Source organism: Agelaius tricolor, unplaced genomic scaffold, assembly GCF_023055355.1.
Source record: "Agelaius tricolor isolate 1412-34295 unplaced genomic scaffold, bAgeTri1.0.p SCAF_3, whole genome shotgun sequence".
Taxonomy (NCBI): domain Eukaryota; kingdom Metazoa; phylum Chordata; class Aves; order Passeriformes; family Icteridae; genus Agelaius; species Agelaius tricolor.
The window spans coordinates 41450195-41473233 of NW_027269263.1; the positions used below are offsets into that span (position 1 = coordinate 41450195).

Sequence of the window (23039 nt, forward strand, 5' to 3'; positions counted from 1 at the left end):
TTTGTACCTGCAATCCCTTGCCAGATGGCGCAGTGCATCAAAAAGAAAAACACTGGTCAGTGGCACTCTTGACTATAATGACAGGATTGTAGCGGAAGGAAACATTGGTTGTTTTGTCATTGATGAGGGAACAACAGGGATTGCCAATGGTGACAAAAACTTGCTGAAAGGAAAAGCCTCAGCATAAGACAATTACAAGAATACCAAGTACTCATGTCCCAAGATAGCAAGACAGATGTAGCACAGGCCAACTCCTAGAGCAGAATTACCACTGCCTCCAAGCCAGGATATGTCTGGTCACAGATGTCAGTCAGAAAAGTTACACTGAACCAGTAGTAGTAGTAGTAGCAGCAGCAGTAGTAGTAGTAGTAGTAGTTCAAAGCTACACAAGGAGTGACTGATGCTGTGCAATACTTCTAATGGAATACTGGCAGAACATCACTGTTTCCTTAATAAACTCTGATGTGGTTTTGCCCATGTCAACAAATTCTGTCCTCTTATAAAGAAGCCTTCAACATTTCCCCTGGTAAAGCCAGCCACATATGGTTTGGGATTAGGAGGAGACTTTTTTCCTTGAGGACATATAATTTTTATGTTTGTCCTCAATGGGACTTTCAAACTGTTCTGTGAAACATGTGGTAGTTTTGTTTACTTGTCTTGTTTACTTTTTTCACCCCAAGGAAAGCATGAGCACAGCCTTCCTCTGCTGTAAAGGACACGGTTTAATTCACCTCATGTGAGAAAATTGCAGAGATTAACAAATTTTGAGGATGAAAGATGAATCTCACTTGGGCAAATCTGCTCATTTGATTGTGGCAGTCCCTTTATATAACTAATAAGAACACTCATGTTATGTTACAGCTTTTGAAAGAAAACGAATATGTGCCTTAGCATACACGTGCATTACTTACACTGTGTACACATTCACACATGAGAATGCATGTGTGTGGTGTGATCCTCTAATGCTCTGTTTCAAAACTTCATTATTCACTGCAAATATATGTGGTCAGAGGGGTTTTATTCCCTGTTACTGAGGGAATGTGCTCAGCAGTTACCCTTCAAGGCTGCAATACTGCCATTACAATTTTTGATCTAGAAATGAAAGCCTGCTTAATCCTGCTGGTTTTTGGCAAGTCAAAGCAACACAACTAGCAGAAATCAGTTGACAGCCTGATCTCTGACTTAGTCTGGCTTTTTCATCAGTTTTGTATGAGTATGTGTTTAAAACACATAAACTGAACACAAAAATCCAGCACTAAAGGCCCAAACCTAAACCAACTCCCACTTATTATTTTAAAGAGTATTCATGTGGGAAGCTACATTGGTACACATAATTAACTCCTTATCTCATACTAATCTTATCATGTTGGCTCCTTATGTCATGTTGACCAGTCTAAACAAATACAGAGACTGAACTTTCTCTGGGCATGTATTTTTTATAGTGTAGAGAAAAACAGAATCCTAATGAAAAACAGTTGGAATAACATTAAAAAATCTCTTTCAAAATTTCAGCAACTGAGAACTATAATTTTGCAGTATAAAGTGAGGCACACCTATTTTTGCTGTACTTTGTCACTGTTTTTATTAGAATTATTTAGCTTCCTGAAAAACATAAAGGGTATGAATGCTGACATTGTGACTCCTTTATAACTACGGTATTTAAGTAGAGAATCACACTTACTTAATTTAATTTATACAGAATATGCAGCTAGTGAGACTGAAAATATCAGAACAATAGCATGAGAGACAAATGGCAACTTAACCAACTGAATTGTGGGCAGATAGAACAGTGACAATATAATGTCCTTTGCTTTGCTAAGGCCTACAAATAGAATATAAAGGGATACAAAAACAGCAGTCTTCTACCACTCTACCTCTTCTTTATCTGATAATCAACCTAACATCTGTTCCCCGCAATGATATTAAAAATTCTTGGAATAGCAAGATTCTTGGTATTGGCATAATTTTATTTTTAAAATCATAAAAATGCTTCTAAAAGATTTTGAAAATGCACCTCCCAAAATGCGGGCATGTTTTTGTGACCAGGATGCTGTAAAAACAATTAGATTTCCATTTGCTGAATGAGACTGTAGAGAAAGTCCCATAATTTATACGTACATTAATAGTTTACATGCCTGGTTATAACCACATAGCATAAAACAACCCCTCAGAAATGACAAGTTAATGCTTTGTTCATATAAATTCATATAAATTCATATAAGTTCATATAAATTATAAACTTCATATTAAAGATAAAATTGATAAATGTTAAGTATGGGAAATTTATCCCCTGAACAAAGCAGAATCCTCTAATGAGTAATGCATAGTTTTCAAGTTCTACTTCATATTTTACTAATATCATATTGGTGCTGCCAGCTTTATTTATATACCTGCTCATTCTGCTGGAATAAAACTTGTTTAGTTTGGGGAAAACATGCCCAAGTAATATCATATTATTTTCTTTGTTGGATAAAAAAAGAGCAAAGCTCTGCAATTAACTGTTTGCTCCTTTTGTCAGTAACTTTGGCATTCCTATTTCTTGGCAGCTCATTACTTGCAGTGACAGTGAATGCATGGTATAACCCAGGTTCTGGCTCAGTGCATCTGTTTAGTCTAACCTGCATCTCTGGCCTCGCCACCAGCAACACAATTTTCCTGCATTCTTCGCTGGAGAGCAACGCCACTGCCTCTTCCCTATTCTGGACATCTTGGCCATTTATCTAGGAAACAAATGAAAGTGGCACATTAGTTTCTATTTCCACAAAGCAACACACAATAAAGGGCAGATATCAGCTCATTTGTGCTGAATGTATGGACAATGAAAATTGCACAACGGGCTCATCTTCAGCCCCTCGGTGGTAAGTGCCTTCACTCAATTATGCGCTTACTGTAAGAGCTGTATTGATCGTTGAAGGATGGTGGACATCAGAGGAAGCAGTTATGTTCATAAATGTCCAACCTGCGCCCTGGTAACATACATCTAGCAACACAATTAACCAGCCCCTGACAGGTGACGTTCATCTTTCTCCGTTCAGAGTAATGGAAGTGTCACTCTGAGATAATAGTGCTGGTGGAAGAAGACTGGTAATGCTACAGCTGAAATCAGTCACTGAATGCTGGTAGAGAGCCAATTAGAGAGCTGCAGTATTATCTCTCACCAGGCAATACTTTCAGGCCACTGTTTGTTGCTGCTCCATTTAATCATTTCATATTTGTGCGGACAGCTTAGTAGCTGGTACCACACAAAACATATGTATCCCCCTTACAAGGGGATAATCAAAATAAAAGTGGTTCTTCAATGAAACTCGTCTTTTCTTGCTACCTTTCTCCTATTTTGTAACCCCATTAAAACAACGACATCCATGACTATGTGGTAACAAACACAATTTTCATTGTCCAAAAACCATTTCTGAAGGAATCAAATAGAAATCTTATTTCTCATAAGAATTCAGTTTTGCCCAATTCACAGCACAAGAAGTGAATTATTCTCATTGTGGCAACAAAACCTCCAAAATTCAGTCTATTTCACAGAGAGTGAAAACAAAACTGGATGGTAGAAATACCTGAATATTTTTGGTGGGAAAAAATCTAATGGTTCCATTTCAAAGCAGCAGTTGTAATTTTATTTCCATTTCAAGTCCATTTGAGCTTGTAGTTGAAAATCAAAGAGAAAGTTGCATTTTTGTACATATGTTTGGCTTGAAAGCCCTGATTCAAAAGCATAGCTTTAATTCAGATTAAAGAAAATCCCTGAATACCTAACTGGCAGTGAGCAAAATGTCTGAGACTCTTCAAAGCTTACATGATGGGATAATTGTGGTCTGTGGGAGACCAGGTAACACAGAGCTGCCCTAAGATAAAAAGCAGAGATGCAGCCACAGAGAGGCCTGGGAGCAGATTTGCAGCCTGTACAAAATATCCCCAGACATGGTGGCTCCTCCAATAACTCCTATCAACTGAGTAACTGCTCGCCATGGCCCCAGAGGAGGCAGTCGGGCTGTCCCCACACCACCTGAAGGTGGCCACCCCATCGCAGCTGCACTATCATGGGGAAAGAGAGGACTTCAGCCTGCCCCATGGACTGTGCTCAGCCTACAGGTTTACAGCTAAAAACATCAGAAGTTTAGGCAACTACCACGAGGACTGCCCTCTTAAAACTTTCTCTTGACATTGTAACATTTTATTTAAAATACTCAGGCAGTTTTCAGATGCTTAGACTGTAAAGACTGGTGGTTTCTGAGAATGAAAAGGGGGCAGTTACAGCCTCAAAAACAAGACAAAACCTGCTGTCATTTTGTGAGGAATACACATAACAACATTCCCCCCATAGCCTTAACCACTGCTGCCTGCCACCCACAGAAAACACCCCTGTGCTCAAGGATCTGTATCTCTCCCAGTCCCAGTGTAATCCACCCCTAATGGCACCGTCACCTTCTATTTCTCTGAGCTATCTCATCAATAAGAGGAGATAGAGGGTCAATGTGTTTTCAGATATGAAAGTAAACCCCACATAAGTCTCTGGGTGTTAACTTTAATGATAAAATTCATAGCAATATATCAGCACTGACATTAAAGTAATGCTCCAGTCCACAAGAGGATGCCAGAATTATCTATGTTTTCTCTCACCCCTGGAGTCTTTACTCAAAATTGAAATGAATTGAATTTCATTGGGAACTGGAGAACATTTGCCTGAACTGTTGTTGGCTGTCCACCCAGGAATTTTACAAAAAGGAAAGGAGTGGAAAGTTTCAGCAAAGATATTTCATGCAGAAATGAAAAGATTGGAAGGAAGGAACAGACTGATCTTGTGAAAACCTGAAAGCTCATCTGCTTAAATTAATGAAGGGCAATTATGGAACATGTTACAGAAAACCAACCTGTCATCACCAGGAATTTCTTCTGGGGCTTCAGTGAAAAAAGGCAAAAGTACAAGGCAAATCAACTTGGAACTGGAATTAAAATGCTACCATACAGCAAAAAGTTTCCAGTCAAGTGATTTTTAGTAGCTGTTTCATGATTTTGCACAGTGGTGAAAAATGCTGGCTGAAAAAACCCATTGCTGGCTGAAAATGGAAACCCACTGCCATTCTCACTGTTTCCCTCACTGTACAGATACACTGCCCCGTGCAGCAGCCAGCCACCCACTGATAACTGTAACACACAAACCTATGCTGTAACACACATACCTATTTTTGGGGTAGCTCTTTAAGCAAGTGGATCAACAGAAACAAAGGGAGAAAAAAAAGCCAAGGTGGTGGATTAGAAAAGAATTCAGAAAAGCAATGTATTATTGTGGAAGGAAATAAAACATTAACAAAAACCTAATGAACCCCCCTCCTTAAGTTCGTTCAAGATCATCCTTCTCTAACCAACACTTTTTTTCTGTGAAAACTCATATTATCTATGCTTACCATAAAGAGTTTTACTCAAATTTATGCAATTGGTTAATGATCAGCATGTCTTTGACACTTATATTTATGTCTGCAGGATCCTGTTTAGAATTTGACACTGAGATGAACATAGTGGAAATGAGATTTTCTAATAAATATGGGGAACAAAAAGACATGGGATGTAAGTGCATGAGCCAGAACGAGTTTGTCAGTCTCATTTTTCAATACACACACTCTAGCTCCCAGCTATTGTGTTAAAAAACAGACAGACATGGATTTTCTCATCGATCACAGTAACAAAGAGAACTATCTTCCCTCATTAATAGTCCACAGAGAAGATGGCACTGCATGTTTGTCTGAAGAAAGAGTTTAAGGAAGAGTCTCTCATCACATACTTGCAAAATGCGGTCTCCTTCACGGATCCGTCCATCTCTGGCAGCAATGCTGTTGGGATCAACCTGCACAGGACAACAACCAGTAACTGAACATGAAAAGACTTCTATGGGAAATTTTAACAGCTGCAAAATTGCAAGAGTTGAAAAAGTACAATTTTGAAACAGTACAGAGACAAGCTGAAGTTTCCTTTAGAGTAACAGAAATGAAGGAGTTCTTTAAATGATCATATATGAGCTTGTTTCAGAAAAAAGCCTCAAGATAGAAAGGGTTGGGAACATATGATTTTCAAATTAATACTTTGCCACTGTCAGGCATTAACCTTCAGCTGTCAGAGCATTAAAAATTAATGAGACACCCTTTTCTCTGGAAGTTCACTATGGACTGAGAAGCTTCTGCAGCAGTTGATACCTCTATACAAATGGGCCTGTCTTTGGGCACGATTCTTTTTCTTCCATGGAAACATTTACTATTAAATTATTATCTTAGTAATCAATCTGTTCACAAGGAAGCATCAAAAAAACCTGAAGGATCCATATTGTATGGATCACTCACAGGTCCTGTAAATCATGCCCAGTCTGAACCAGTTGAATTTAAGTTAATTTAACCTAAACAGATATTTAGGGCTCCAGTGATAGTTTATCAAAGACACTATAGCTCATCCCTGAGTAATGACCTACTGTTTGTTGCAGGACAATTCAATCTATCACCTTTCACTTGATGGTTGTCTTAAAACATTTACTTTTCCTCATCATGATATAAGTTCTTTTTTCAAACCAAAATTTTGAGTTGGGCATTGAGTTTGCGGGATACATCTTCTATGTGTTAGATATTATTTTCTTCTTGTGCATTGTCATAAAAAACCAATGAATCTGAAGTCCTTAATCAAGTACAAAAGATAATATCAATACATTCACTCTCAAAGGTCTGAGAAAATTTTATCATGTAGGATAAACAGAACATTTCAGATATAATCCTGGAATGTATTAAGAGATTCCTGAACTTTCTTTGCCCTCACAAGGTCAAACAGACAGCTTATACAACTGGTGGAAGATATATTTGTAGGTAATTTATATTAATTCCTCATTCTTGTTCCAAGGCTTTGCTTTTCAGCTTATTTAACATTGCTACCAGCCTCTTTATGTGTAATCTTGCCTTCATCCCATTCACTGATACATAGGAGAATTCTGTATTTTGTGATCCTCTCCATCCATGAGCTCCACTAAGAATTTAGAATCACAGAATGTGTCAAGGTGGAATCGACCCATATGGCCCCCATTAAGTCCCCCAACCTCCTCCTCAAAGGACTACCTAAAAAAGCCCAACATATGACTAAAAGCTTTGTCTAGTTGCTCCTTTAATTCTGACAGGCTTGGTGCTGTGACCACACCCTTGGACAGCCTTATTCCAGGAACAAACCACCCTTTTGGTGAAGAACCTTTCTTTAATGTCGAAATTTGGTTCAACATGTCAAAAAAGTGACCAACTGGGATCACAGCTCATGCAGAATAATCAGCAGTGACCTTGGACTCAGAAGAGTTTTGTTTTACCCAGAGAAAAAAAATCTTTGAATGACTGGAGACTCAAACAGAGATGGTGTTCTTGGAAGTCTTGTGGACTGATCATGCGAAATGCTAACAATCTGTGCTGGGTGCCAAGTTTTCTTAGTGGAGTCAGTGAAAACCTGAGGATTCATCCCACCTCAGTATTTAGAATTCTATATTTTGGTTTTCTAACATATTATTAATCTCTCAAGCTACTCCCTCTACCCATCTCTGGTATGTCTGTGTGTAGCACAATTGTAACAAACACAAAAATAATACAATAATGATTGACTACTGTTAATATTACTGAGGCTGTGAGAATGCAAGCAGGGTTGTCGAGAAGGCACTTTTCTCCTCAAAAGCTCTGCCTGATCTCCATCATAAGGGCACATTTCTTTCAAAATTCAGACCATTCTCAGACTGCTTTACTAACTACAATGTTGTAGTTCAAGGCACTTACACTAAAGAAGCCCACTAGTAATTATTACTCTGCTTGGGCAACATGATTTGAGCTGCTAATCTAAATGAATTGAGAGTGACATGAGCTGGCTGATGACCAACACTTCTGTGCTCCTGTCTAAGAGCACTTTCATGTTGATTCCCTGGCATGTGTAGCCCTCCACAAACATCCCCCATGCTCCTCCCCAGTGCTATGTCCTCACCTCACTGACATAGATTCCGGTGTCCTCCTCATCATCGGTTCTGTAACAGACAGTCAGCCCCAGCTTCTCCTGGCTGCCAATGCGGCACAGCTCCACTTCCTACAAGAAAATTCACAGGCTTTTGTGGTGGCTCTTGCCAAGGTTGGAAAAAAACTGTGCACAGCACAAGGGAGCACCAAGCTGCTGAGATATTCATGGGGTATGACCTACTCATCCTGCTCAATCTTGAGACACGATGTTACGGGTGGATCTTTAGGGGAGAAATTATTCCATGAATTAAGAAGGAAATCCCAGTACAATGCATGTTCAAGCTATACAGAAACTGTTTCGTAAGACATGCCAAACTTTGAGAAATATAGCTGTGCATTGATTTTGCAGGTCTTTGACTTTTGGGTAATAGAAGCTGACTTATAGTAGATTACATAGTCCTTCTAGTCGCATCACAATAGCTGATTCATGGCATCTAAGACAGACCGGATACCATCAATCAATCCATCACACAAATGCCACTCCCTTCTGACAGCAATCCAAACCATAAAGCAGAAGTACAGGCTTCCATTTATGGCATAATTCCTTCCCTGGGCAGTGTACTGGTGCTTCATTGCAGAAGCTGTTAGATAACAGAAAGATGCTTCAAGGAATCTCCTATGGAGATAAACAGCAGTGGCATCTTCCTCAATTGTGAGATGATGCAGAAAACATATTTTTAGTGCCAGATGTCCCAGCAGTGGCATCTCATGAAAAGTGCAAGTTTTTGGGCAGATGGTAGAGTGATAACTACTACATACACCAATCTGAGTTAAGCATCTTTAGGGTTTCATAGGGGAACCATTCACAAAAAGGCAAAGCGGCACTTGGTTTGAACACTGTGAAACAGATAGTTGTAATAAAGCAGGATGAATCCAATAACACGGAGTATTAGCTTGGTTTCAAGTAGGAAACTTTGGTTGGTATTTGTATGTAAAGAGAGTCACATTTGGACCCTGGACTTCTGCTTCTGTGGCTATGCTATAAAAGGAGAGAGATCAACCTTTGCTTCAGTTCTCAGATACAGAGTTCTTCGTGATACAAAGCCTGCTCCTCCCCACCCGTTCCCAGAGATGTCATACAGACTAATCCACAAACAGGGACTGGGTGCACAGCAGTGAGGACTCACTACTGAGTCCAGCAAGTTGTAGGGCCCAGTTGTCAAAAAAGCACAACTTACAGAAAAACCTGTACTTCACACACATGGGTTAGCCAACAAGCCTCGTGATGTTTTCATTTCAGCTGAAGATCTTTCACAAAGTGCACTGCTATGGCTTGCTCCCCTGTTCCCTCACAAGAATTCAAATCTACACAGGTTCACTACCTGCACAAATCCTAGAAGCTTCTCTCTGGACTTTGGATATTCAGTGTCTTCATGAAAACAAATAAAATGTAGAAAAAACTCATGAAACCTGTAGTATTTAGTTTTTCTTACATATGGCAGGAGTTCTACATAGGGTGGTAAGGAGTGGAATTATTCACCAGTACACAATACACATTGGGTTTGAAAGAAGAAACACAGAAGCATGTTTTATTAGGGAAGGGAATTACAGTGACCTGATTTTGGCATTGGGAGCAAAAGGATGTGTACTGGAGGGAGGCCTATTCAAAACCCATAGTAATTGATGCCTCCAGAGGGAAAGACCACTTGACTAGAACTGTAATATTAGGGAGAAATTACAGTAACAAAATGGCTTCAATTACAGCAACAAGGTATACTTTTAAGGAATAAAGAAGTTTGTGGTCCCTTGGAGGCCTATAAGGAAACCTAAATACACCATAAAGGACCGAAACTGGGACCTTTAAATCAAGGCAAACAGGGAGCTGTGCACAAGCTGAAATCCATTAACTTTCATTGTCCTGCTGGCACAACCTCTTGTATCCCCAAGCTGAGGGTGGACAGGGGCCCCAAGGACTGCTCTGAACACAATTTCTTCAGATGTGAATGACCTTAAAATTCTTGTGGATGATTTGACTCAAAATACTACTACAAAATTGTACCAACATTTCCGGCTGCAAACAAACTGAATTCTCTTAGTGTGCTGGCTCAATGAGCAGAAAAAATTAACCATTTAGGGCATGAAAGAGCAAAGGAAAATGAGGATGAGCCTAGAGGCATCATCCTGTGTGTGCAAGAGATTTGCCAAAATCACCTCAGGGAAGCAGCTGATGACAAGTATCAGTGACTAATATCCTCTGGCTGGGCTGCAATAGCCCTGGCTGCACACAGTGCTTGAGCTACCACAGCTTTCATTTCTCTGCCCAGTAACAGAGCTATAAGCTGAGGTTACTACTTGGTAGTCTTGGACTGTCTCTTTCTTAAATATAGTCTTATGACTGCACATAGCTGTGGCTGCTTAGAAGCTGTAGATACCTATAACTGAGATCCTGGCACTTAGTATTAAAGTCCCCAACAACCATTTCATCTTTTTCAGTGTAGATGCAAGTACACACTCAAGTGATATCTCATTCAGCATGAGGGAGAAGGTGGGTAAGGTCTGTTGCTTTGCACTGGAAGTCATTTCAGATAACTTCCTTTTGCCCATGGCTCATCTGCATTACAATCCTCAGGCATCTTTTTTTTTAAAGGAAACACTATTCACCCTGGTCACAAGCAAACAGACCAGAGTTGAAAAATATTTTAGGAAAATTTAAAACCACTTTGCATGAAATAGTAAATCATCTCTCAGAGCAAAAGTCCACAAATCTGCTAAGTCTGTGTAATAAGCACATATGAAACAATTTCAATGGAAGAGCAGCAAGTGAAACACTAGAGAACCTGAACTATCACAGTCAAAAACATTTGACATAGTGTTTTGCAACAGATGCTTTATAGTGCTGTGGAGTTTTTCTCCTCACAACTGGTCTTCAACAGAAGAAACAGTAGGTTTGGCAGCAGTGATGAATTTGCAAATAATTTCCTTCTCTGAAATATTTTTTGATATATGCATGCATGTGTGCGTACACACACACACACACACAGTCGCTTTCTCTTTGGCTTTTCTCTGTGTGCATGTAGGGACTGAACTGCCAGTCTTCAAGACTCAGCATTTTCAAAATATATGAGAAATAATATTTGGACATCCATGAATAGTGCTGACAGACAGATGGTGGGAGGAGAGGGACTGAAGCTCAGGAAGAGCTCAGGAGATGATAGCCTTCCCCTCTTCTGGGCACACTGGGGGCAGCACCTCTCAACACTTTAAAGAGTATTTTGCTGCCAAGTGACAGAAATCAATGCCAAATGGCTCAATCTTTGACTTGCTGCTTTTTTTCTCTGAGTGGCCAGAACAAAAATTCAGTGCATTTTCACAGTAAAGACAATACTTTAAAGTGTTTTGCCATAAATTATTTGGTAAAAAGACACACATGGAAATCAGAATAAGGACTATCCCTTCTTGAAAGACTGTGATGCAAACTTACAAAGTAGCCAATTTCTGCAGACATAGAAAAGACAGAAAAGAGATGCAGATCATGTAGGATTGAATTTTCCTTACCATCTCAAATTTATTGTACTTTACAAAAAAAAAAAAAAAAATTAGGAATATCTTGCCTCATAGGACAGATTTTTTTAGCAGAGTTCCAGAAGTTTTCTGCTTTTAAGTCACTATTCCCTGTTTGATTGTAACTGCTTTGCTATAGTCACCTCATACAACTTTTTGTGACTTGTTTTCCTTATATATAAGCAGAAAAACACTACCAGAGTAGTGGCACATTAAAGAATAAATGATTGCAGAGCATTTGAAAAGCACTGTAAGAATACTATAAATACTCTACATCCTTCAAAAAACATCCCCATCTGCCTTTACAGCAATTGCTGAACCCACTCAAAAGACCGAGACAGACTATCAAAACTGTCACAGCTACTGAGCTTTCCTCACCCATACAGTATCCAGAGTAATGGGTCCAATGAACTCTGCCACTAGAAGGGGCAGCATCAAATCCAAACACAACAGTATTTTTCCTAAATGGACATTGTGTGATCAGTTAACATTAAACTCCCCATTACAATGAGAATATTATCTTGCCATTGAGACAAAAACCAAATTAATAGTCAAAAAACAAATTAATTTTAATTAGTGTTACTCCCCAGCGTAACAGAACTTGTTATTCATAATTCAAAGTTTATATTTTTGTGACACGGCAAGACAGAAGATCCTAAACATTTTCAGTTTGTGATACAGTCAACTATTTAATTTCTAAGCATTAACTAGAATCTACTCATTTTATTTAGCTCCTTTATCTTTAGAGGAAAAGATCAGTATAGTCTAGCCTGTAAAACCAAAACACTCTGCTTTCTCCCTCTCCTGTTCAAACAACACTCCTAAATAGAGGGAAAGAAAAAAAGACAGGAATGAGAAGGGAAGCTTTGCTGTTTACAAGTATGGAAACAACAGGTTTTAAATTAAGAGCCAACACAGCAGGACACACATAGGTTTTAGAAAAGGAAATCACCACAGCATACTGGAGAAGGATTCCTACTCCACCAGCAGAAAGAAAAAGTGCTGCCAATCTGAAAAACTCCTTGTGTGGTGAAACAAACAATGCAGTCCAGTGATGCTTTATCTTAATCCTAAAATGTTTGAACCATGGCTGTCAAGTTCTATTTACAAAGCCCACAGTAATGTAATGGTGTTTTAAGGCAAAAGAATTCCAAGAGATGCACTCTATGGACATGTCTGTGGGTTCAGCAATTTTTCTGTACCAGTGAAGGACTACTAGTACCTTTTGGACCAAACCCAGATTATAATTCTTACTAGTTGATATTATTGCAATACCAAGGGAGAAAAAAAAAAAAAAACAAAACTCAGCAAATAAAATGTTATCCTTGTAGCCACCAGAACAACGCCCTTATCACTAATAAGTGAGTTAGTGCCCACAGCTAAGTAAGTGGCCATGTGCAGATTCTGAAACAGCCCCATGAGATAAACCACCTTTATGTTTTACACCTTAACAGTCCACCACCAGGGAGAGCTCCAAACTCTTTACACTATTTACCTCATGGTCAGATGACCTAAGAGTTTGGAAATGTTAAAATACACAAAGGTTCAGCTTACAGGTTTTTTTGATTATGTCCTTGTTTACCTGTAAAGCAGTGTCTTGTGTCAGGCAAGTTATTCTGTGCCACAGCCCTTTCAGCAGAAATCAAGGCTTATTGAATGGAACAAGGGGCCCAATATCTGATGATCCAAAGTGGAGAAGCATAGTGTTTAGTGTACATTTGAAGAAAAAACAACACCAAAATAATAAAGCAAAATAAGAAAAGAATAGTTACTTTTGTCTTTGTTTTTCCTTGTTACCTGTAGCAATTGCTGACAAGCTGCTTTTACTGTTCATCTTGCTAATGGCATAATTGACAGAATGAGTAATTGAATGAAGGAAGCACAAAAGGCTGAGATCAGAGTACTTACAGAATAGCTCAATAAGGAATTAACTGAGAAAGTACATTAAAGTCAGACCTATTTTAATAAATTAGTTACACTGAAAAAAAATCCTCATCTATCAGGGCTGGTGCCAGTCTTCTGAGGCCTCAAACAGAAGAGCTAAGGGACTATGTGGATTACACACACCTTAAAATTAAGATTCATTCTGCAGTATCATCTTGATTCTGCACCTTTATGGGTGAGACCAACCTCCAGCTGAATTTTGGCTGCTTTTCACACTTTCTGTCACAGTTACTATATGAAGTTTCTGTAAGTAAGACAATTTTTTTCAGCTTCTTGTTAGTTTCTGTAAACTATGGAAACTAAGAAAAGATGAGTCTCAGTCTCATAAAAGCGTTTAGTAATTCCAGCTCTGCAGTTCTTGTCTCATCGCTTATCTTGCATCTCAATGATGCAAGCATTGGGATCATTATCAGACAGGGCTTCAAAGAGTCAAGCACCTGGCAGATCTTGCTAATAGCATTCACTTTCTTGGTCTTTTCCTCCACCTGACCTGAAGGATTTACCTTTTCCAGGCTGCTAAATCACCATTTGTTTACATTGCTACTTTGTATAATATTTAATTTTCATAATGCCACACACTCATCATCACTGGTAAGTAATTCTGCTCATGAAATAAAAATAATACAAACAGAACCTTAACTCTTTGTACAGTAACTGCTCAATCTAATGAAGCCCTAGGAGGGCTAACAGTGGAACTACTAAATAGGAAAAATTCATCTCAAATTCCGAAGAGATGATAATGGTACTACATGTCACATAAAATCATGCATTGCAAATGAGAGGGTGTAAAACATAGGGTTTGTAGCAAAACAAACATCAGCAGCAGAATCAATGCAATTCTTTAGACTTCATTTTAAAGCAGAGTTTTTTTCACCTCGAATTTGTACTGTGCAGGAGTTGTGAGTGTCATGTACAAATGATCAGGGTGTGTACAATGGGTAAGGTACACACTTTAAACAGTGTTTCAAACAGGTATCATGTGTCTCATAACCCAAATCATGCTTACAACACAGAGCATGGCTTTTTTTAGAGGTTATATCTTTAATGGTGACCAGAAGTAATCTGAAGAAACTCAGAAGAAAGAGATGTAAATCCTAGCATTGGTAGAATTCATCAAAACAATCTATTTCAACTGTGATCTTTTTTCTATGGACTACCTATCTTTGTTTAGATGAAGAGAGTCTGTAATGCCTCTGCTGTATATTTAACAAAGTAATTTCATACTAAGGCAGCTATTTCACTTTCAGGGTTGGGGTGGATGTTGAATATTTAATTCTTTACTTGCATGTGCATGTGCCTATGTGTACAAACTTTTGTATATGACTGTATAGGCACTGCAGTACTTATATATCTGTGTAGTGCTTATGTGTCTGTATGCAAATGCATGCCAGGCAGGCCAGTTACACTGCAGAAAATCTTTCCTGGCAATCATATGACAGTTAATTTAAGAGCATGATTACAAATCTTGAAAACACAGTGACAGGGTATATGCTTATAATGAGAAAGTGAAAATGTCAGATCACCCCACAATCCACAGAATCAGAGTAATGACATTTGCAGCCATCTCTGGATTTCACTAACTTTTAATGACAAACCACATAGACTACCTATTTATTCATAAATGCAAAAAAGAAATGGCAAAAGGAAACAAGAATTTTCAGTTTCTAGAAAAGCTATTCTGTCTTAAGATAGATCAGTCCAACATAAAGCCCTTCTCTCACTTTACCTCCATGACAACTGAGTGTTTAGGGTGAGCTGCTGTAAAGAAACAGCTCACAGGAGAGCCTGTATAGAGGAACTGCCTATCACTGCAGCTTTCTTAAGTGTGCCAATAAAAAAAGATCAAAACCGCCTGGGATTCTGGGGCTTCCAGACAGCAGGCAAGCAATACTGCAGGCAAACAAAGGCATCCTAGACCTCAGAACTATCCTAACATCATCAAGAGTTATGCTCTCCTGTCAAAGGGATTTTCCAGGAAATACATTAATGTCTTTGTAACACAGGCTAATTGAAGGCTATCTTACAGAAGTATTCAGTGTGAAACAGAGTGCAATGAAACAGCCCTCCCCTTCACAGGTCACTGCAGGGTCCTATCACATTCTTTTCACAATGAATAAGCTTGTATTTAAAAGCTTGCAGGGGATTTAATTTACAAACACCAGTTACTTTTACAAGAAAAACAATTCTTCTATCAGAAAAACAAAGCTCTTAACTGCTCTGCTATCTTCACCATGGAAGGTTACAAACACTGCAGGATTTTAGCACATTATACATCAGTTTTAGAACCCATTCTGTAAATGTCTATGGAGATTTGGTCGAGTTCAGTGTTTCACTTTTAAAATCACTGACATTCTCAAGTTGTAAAAATAACCTAAAGAAATAAATTATTTTTCCTCTCCTTAACAGTCCCAGTATGTTCTGTTATTCAGATTTCACACAGACCAGCACATCCACAGTGTACTTGGGGGCTATTTGGATGGAAATAGAAAAGCTATGGAGCAAGACAGAGCCAGCCTAGATGTAAACAAGTTGGAACTGCTGGCAGCTGTGCTGTTACAAATAAAATTGCATTCCCTGGTGTCTTCCCACTTATCAATTTTGACAGAAGACTGTCCTGACTTCTCATAAACAGCATCGAAAAGGACAAATCACATTGGGTGTCAGATTTGCCAGAATGGATTTGGTTGGTAGCTTACCACAAAGAAACAGAGGGTTATCTCCATTCCACATGGTGGGGGAAAACAATGCTCAGTCCAAGGGGTGGGGGCTTTACCTTATAGGCTGATGTCTCATATAATCCTCATTTTTTAAAGTCAGGTTTAGATTTAAGAATCTCTGACACAAGATTTGTTTACATCAAAGCAGAAAGTAGAAATATCAGCAAGCATTTTTCAAATGCATAATCCAAACCCAAACACAATGTAGTATGAGAAATACTTAAAAATAAAACCACTTTCCTACTGATCCCTGCTTTATAGCTACTCTTAGAGCCACATGCTCTTTTGTGTCCAGACAAAGAAAGCTCTGGGATGGCAGGATGCTGTAGACAATGATACCAGTGTTAGAAAACAAAACAAAAGAAAACAAAAGGAGAAAAACCTATATTTAATTAATAAGTGCCTATATGCTTAAATATAGGCACCTATTAATTAAATATGATTGTTCTGGGGGAGAAGAATTTGGCCCTGTAGCTGCCGAATCTTTTGATAATAAAGAAGCTCCAATGGATGTGGGAATTCAGTCTCACCCTGCAGCTCTGCATTTAAAGGATATTCTAGCTTAAAGACACATGGTGGACTTTAGAGTGAGTGTATGCCATATGGAAGTCAAGGAAGGAAAAAAAAATTCTTTACAAATTATAGGCTTCCTGGCTGCTAAAGGGTCAACAGCTGACAGTGTATCCTCCAGGAAATCACAAAACTTCTCTTGAAGCTTAGCTGGCATGCATGATACCAAATCTTCAGATTCCTGTCAAAATGATAAATCCAAAAAATCAACACTTATGAGAAATATTAAACCTAAAATACTCTAAATGCTATTGAAAAACAAATTTTCCCTATTGTCTGGATGATCACACTTACGGGAAAGTAAAATATCCACTGTCTTCATTCAAACAAGCCATGGTCTTACTTTTCTCCCTAATTCTTCCACCTTCCTATTTGTCCTCTTTACTTCTGCTCTTTTCCCATGGTGCAGTATGAATACTAATTTATTAGAGATACTTAACTACATACCTATATTATTCCATGATATGTATGCATATATATTTTCTCCTGCTTGAGACCCAGCACCCCTTCTGGTATATTGTGTATCTGGGAAAACCATGAACACTTGCTTTCTGAGCAGAAAGATCCATGAAGAAATACTCATATGTAGTATTTTTCAGGAGTCAACTTTGGTCCTTGCTATTGGTGTTTCCCTCAATAGAAATGTGAATTTGCAAGGGTACAAGAGGAGGTTAAAGTATAATGAGCTAACTGATAATATGCAGTGAAGTTTCTTTTTCACTGATCTCAGATCCTACACTGTCACTTTTTTCTCCATAAACAAAGTAGGTGGAATAGCACAGACAAGGCAGAAACTGAACCTTATGTTAAAATGAGATAAGCAGACTGGAGTAGTAACTATTCTATTGTGCAGTATATATGAACATGCTAAACTGTCACATTGGTTTTTGCTCCTTGAGGGTGGGGAAAACAAACCCAACAAACTTAAACCAGTTCAATTTTTTTTTTTTTTCCTTTTGGGGCTTTCCAGAATTTGCTCCCACATCTGTTTTCTAATGGAAATGGCTCTGATGCAGAATGTTATAATGGACCTTCTCTTGGTTTTCAGGTAGGAATACAGTACTCCATATCTGACAAGAAGTTCATTAACTAATTAGAGGGCTGGAGTACATCTCCAAAAAGGGAAAGCTGGGAGAACTGCATTTGATTAGCCTTTTGAAGAGAACTCATCTACTCAATAAGGAGATATTGTTGCTTCCTTCAGACACCAAATGCAAGAGTCCAGAGAAGTCAGAACCAGACTCTTCTTTGAGATGCATTGTGACAGCCACATGAGACACCAGTCATCAGTTGCTACTCGGGACATTCCAGTTAGATATTTAGGGAAGTGCTTCTTTACTATGAGGGTAGTCAAAGACTGGAAGAGTTGTCCTGAGAAGCTGTAGACTATAACTACAACTACAAGTTATAGACTACAACTATATCAGCTGTATAATCAGCATCCATTTCTTTGCTCCTCTACAACAGGTTCACAGCAATTTCTGGACTTGCCTCAAATAGGGGTAATTGAAGGCCACTTGGAAAATTTAGTGGTAATGTCTACGGAAGGGAATGAGACAATATTAGCTCATGACATCAGTGCTAAAATCTTTACAGTGACTTCTACATTTCTGTTCATCCTTCATTGTGTTGGAGATTAAGGTCTGGAAGGGATCCAGGAAGTGCAAAAGCTCTCTGTACTTGGAAACCAGTCTCCACACCTGAGACTGTCAGATATATGCTTCTCTGTCCACGAATGTCCTCTTTGATACTCTGGAGTTTTCCTGGCCCTAATGGTATAAAAACATTCAAATCTGTCACACTTCATTGGGTAGAAGTAAACCTGTTGAAAGTAATAATTCTGATAAGGCCAGGAACTTCAGGTCCCCAGATGATAGCTGCTCCCCTTTCAAAAAACCCATCTACCTCAGCTGTTTCTGGTTTCCAATTCCCTTAAGTCTAATAAAGAACCTCTTCACAGCTTACAGTTCTTTCTAAACTGGAGCAAGCACCTTTTTCTAGACAATATACCTTAGATGCACAAAGTCCAGAGATTTAAGGGGCGTCATAGCTGCAGTTCAGATCAGCTGAAAATCACTTAGAATAATTAGCTTTCACAATATAGTAAATGAAACAATAAATTAAACCAATACAATACAATAAATTTCACCTAGTGCAGGTAAAATTATACTTTAAATTTGCTGTATTTTAAAATACTACTGCTGAGTACTTGGCTCTATAAACATCATTGTTACTGCTGCCTGCCTGCTGTGGGCCTGAAATGTGTCAGAAGATTTATCTGCCTCATCAGCACTTTCCAAACACCCAGGCAGCCAATCGAAATGGGGAGGCATAACAGATGTGCCAACATCTGCTGCAGCAAGCATTTATCTGGACAGTGGAACACATAGCTGCAGATTCAAACTCTTACCCAGTTACAGCTCCATGTGTATGGACAGCCTAGATCTACAACTGTGCGAAGGCTATTTTGGGATATTAAATGAAATCAAGTGAAAATGCAGTTTTTCAATTACATTTGTGAGAAATATACCTTCCTGTAATTCAGTCAGACACAGTAAAGGCAAAATATTATGAAAAAGCTAATTTTAAAGTTGAACTTAGAAATTCTTAGAAAGCACTATTACAATTCCATCTCATCAATGGTCTTGTTTACCTCGAGGTACACACACATTAAAATATGTTTAGTTAAAGTATGCACATTTTAATCACATACATTTGCCTATAAATCAAGCACATGAAGCAATAAGAAATTATTTTCAAAACACATTTTGATTTTCCTGGCACCAAAGTGAAGTCTATGGGCACCACATCCATGCTGAGTTTCAGCTGTTCAAACTTCTGTTGCACATGGAATGCCCTCTACCCCCTAACACACACTTGTGCAGATTGATAAAATCATGAGATGAAATACAAAGCAAACTCATCTTCTGCTTTTTGATGCACAATACAGTTTCACCTGTATTCCTGCTCTCCAAACCATGCCCTCTAGGAATGACTATAACATTCTCTTTGAAGCGATCCCTCATTAAATAAAAAAGCAAACTCCCAGAGAAAAGGCTTCTCCAGCTTTTTTTTTTGATTTCTCCTCTGAAAGCCCAGCATGAATAATACTGAAACCTTGTTTTAAGCCCAGTTTATTGTAAAAGGTTCCCTCTTCCTAGGGTGACTCAGCCCATGTTTCCTGTGCTCTAGGATTTCCTAGGATCTAAGCTTTAAAAAAGCAACATTATAATAAACTGGTTAACATGACTGAGGCTATTTTAAAAGAATATGTAAAATAAATTATTACCTCTCATATTTTGTCTGTATAGCTAGATTTCATGTTTCCAAGACAGACTACATGAACATTCAAGTAGAAGGCATATGAAAAATAGCATTAATAAAACCCTTAGAAACATTTTGACTGTAAAGCATATATGGAACTTTGTGGGATAATAATGTAAGAACTGTCTAAACAAAGAATTTCTCCAAAACAGAAGATTTATAATCCACAGATTTCCATAAATATGAAAATATTACCAGCATCTTTCTCTTCCTTCACTGACTGAAAAGCACATTCCATACATTGTAATGTTGCCCAGCAATAAAATGTTGCTGAACTAAAGTCACTTTTCTTCATTTTCCTAGAACAACATAAGCTCTGACAACAAGTAAGAATTTTTATTAGCTTCCAGGTGAAATAAGGAGTAACCCTGTGCTTCTTTTATGAAATCATGAAACAGAATGAATATCTCTGACTTGATATATATTTTCTCCTGTTTTAAAACACAATAAATGGTAATAACCTTGATAAATTTGTCCATGCCAGTTTTGTGTCTTTTTCTCCCCATTCTCTCATGATCCTCTGCAGTTGTGGACACAATTCAAATCCCTAAATTGGCTTATTTGTTACTTAGAGGAAGTGAGATGACAGCAAATTCATTCACTTTGAATGTCAGGATTTTGTGATGATATACAGCAATACACTCAAAATCAGCGAACAACTGTGGCAGAAATTACCCTGACATTGCCTTCTATCTAAATGACCCAATGACTAGCAAGGAAGAAGAGTGATTTAATGGCCAAAAAAGAGATGCACTACAATTAAAGGCTTCTGGCTTTTATTGCCAGTTCTGCCACCGATTGACATGGCAAGTCTCTCAATATGACTGTCCTTAGTTCACCCTATTGTGAATTCATGTAGCAATACAGGACATCATAACACTGCAGAACCTCAATAGAATGGTTTTGTTTAATTTATTTATACCTGAAAAGTGACCTCAGTATTTAAAAGACTAATGAAAAACTAAAAGAAAGGATTTTATCAATCCTTTGCTCATTTACAGTGTACAATGGGCCACAGTTAGGGAGAAATTCTATGTTTATTATTGTCTATGGGTAAATTATACTGATGTAAATTCAAGGGTATTTTAAAAATACATAATCTTATGCTGTTTTATGCCAAATGCATGCTCAGTCTTCTTTTAATTATTATCCACTGCTATTAAAATAAATAAAGCAAAAAATATTCCAGTGCCACTTTCCCCTTTTTTATTTCAACTGTGACCTTTTCTATTTTTAGTCAATAGCTGGGTCACAGGCTGGGCATTTGCCACCCAGAACTCTTTTGAGTTAACAGGAAGAAATCACAAGGAAAGGTTTTAGAAGCCCTGATCATGATAAGTGCTTCCTCAGGTCCAACTGAAACAACTCTAATAATCTATTTACTAATCCAGGAGAATTCCTTACAAAATAGCTTTAAACCAGATTCCATTTTTTCTCTTTATATTTGTATGGTAGAACAGGTGGAATGGGGAAAAAAAAAGGTCAATCACCCCAAGTTCCCACAAACCTGACTTTCCTAAGCAGCCAAGACCACAAACTACAGGCACACACATACCTGTTCCCTTCCTTCCTAATACTTCTTATCATCAGGTACCATATAATATTAAAAAGTGACACAAAAAAATGAGAAGAATGGTGTCAGTAAATGCCTCTATAGCATGGGGCAACCATGATTCAGCTGTAACTGCGAGGTTTGAATCAATGGTCAGAAAAGAAACAGTGTACCAAATGTCCCTCCTATGATAAGAGACTGAGAGAATTGGGGTTGTTCAGCCTGGAAAAGAGAAAGCCTCAGGAAGAACTTAGAGCAGCCTTCCACACCTAAGGGGGGCTACAAGGGAGCTGGAGAGGGACTTTATACATGGGCATGTCATGACATAGGACAAGGGGTAAGGGCTTTAAAATGAAAGAGAGCACATTTAGATTAGATATTAGGAATGAGTTCTTCCCTATAAGGGTGGTGAGACACCCAGAGAAGCTGTGGATGTTCCGTCCCTGGCAGTGTTCAAGGCTGTGCTGGATGAGACTGAAAAACCTGGTCAAGTGAGAGATGTCCCTGCCAATGGTAGGGGCTGGAACTGCATTACCTTTAAGGTCCCTTCCAATCCAAACCATTCCACGATTCTATGATGAAGTCCCAAATTATCTAAGCCCACTTTGAGCTGTCAGTTCAGTCCCTTCACCACAACAGCAGCTCCATAAGCTAAGGCATGTGGTGAGAAGCATTTCTCCTACCACACCAGTCAGGTCTGATAACAATGGAAAGACACAACCTTGTCCAACACTTCAGCTCTTCTAAACTGCAACACTCATATCTCTATAAGGATCCATATTTCTCGAAGCCTTCCCTTTTAAATTGTCTGGTGGTTGCTGAATTCAAAAACTGCCTTTTATTTCCTAGAGGTGCATTTTGTGATTTATCTCCAATTTTAAGACGTTCAGGGTAAAATATAAAGATTCCAATCACAGTAGAAAATATAGTGAAAAAACAAGCACAACCTGATATCTAGCTTCATTGTGCAGAAACACTCATCAAGTAACAAAACAAAAGAGCCTGACAGCAGCAATCAGCAGTGCTGGCAGTGTGTGCACAGAAGCTGTTTCCATAAAAACCTGTTTGTTCAGGTGCTAGCAATTGAGGAGGAGTTCCAGTTGTGCTGCTGCAAGCTCCTGTAATGCTCACACAGGGGTGTTTGCAGATTATCAGAGCTCTGGAGGGAGCTGTTACAGGCCATCAGCTCAGTAATCCTCATGTTAAAAAGGCCCTAAATATGTATTCACAAGATAGACAGACCTGTTTGTTTTATTGGTTATGTAATCCATGTGTTGAAAATGTCTTAAATAGGAATTCACCAGGCAGGCAGGTCTCTCCTGGACTATTACAGCAGTGGTGGGCTGTTCACTGAGAATGAATGTCACTGAGACCACTCTTCAGTGGCCCACGAGAGCCTCAACCCAAAAATAC

At 38.6% G+C, this 23039-nt stretch overlaps 1 protein-coding gene across 2 annotated transcripts in view; it reads right to left on the minus strand.

Annotated features, from left to right (window-relative positions):
- Positions 1 to 23039, minus strand: part of PDZRN4 (PDZ domain containing ring finger 4) — a 230693-nt gene that overhangs the window by 8970 nt on the left and 198684 nt on the right. For both annotated transcript variants that reach the window (XM_071423593.1, XM_071423594.1), the window contains 3 exons: positions 7990 to 8088; positions 5786 to 5848; positions 2619 to 2720 (listed from right to left, as the gene is read on the minus strand). In XM_071423593.1, the coding sequence (XP_071279694.1) occupies positions 2619 to 2720; positions 5786 to 5848; positions 7990 to 8088 (264 nt within the window). The remainder of the gene's footprint in view (positions 1 to 2618; positions 2721 to 5785; positions 5849 to 7989; positions 8089 to 23039) is intronic.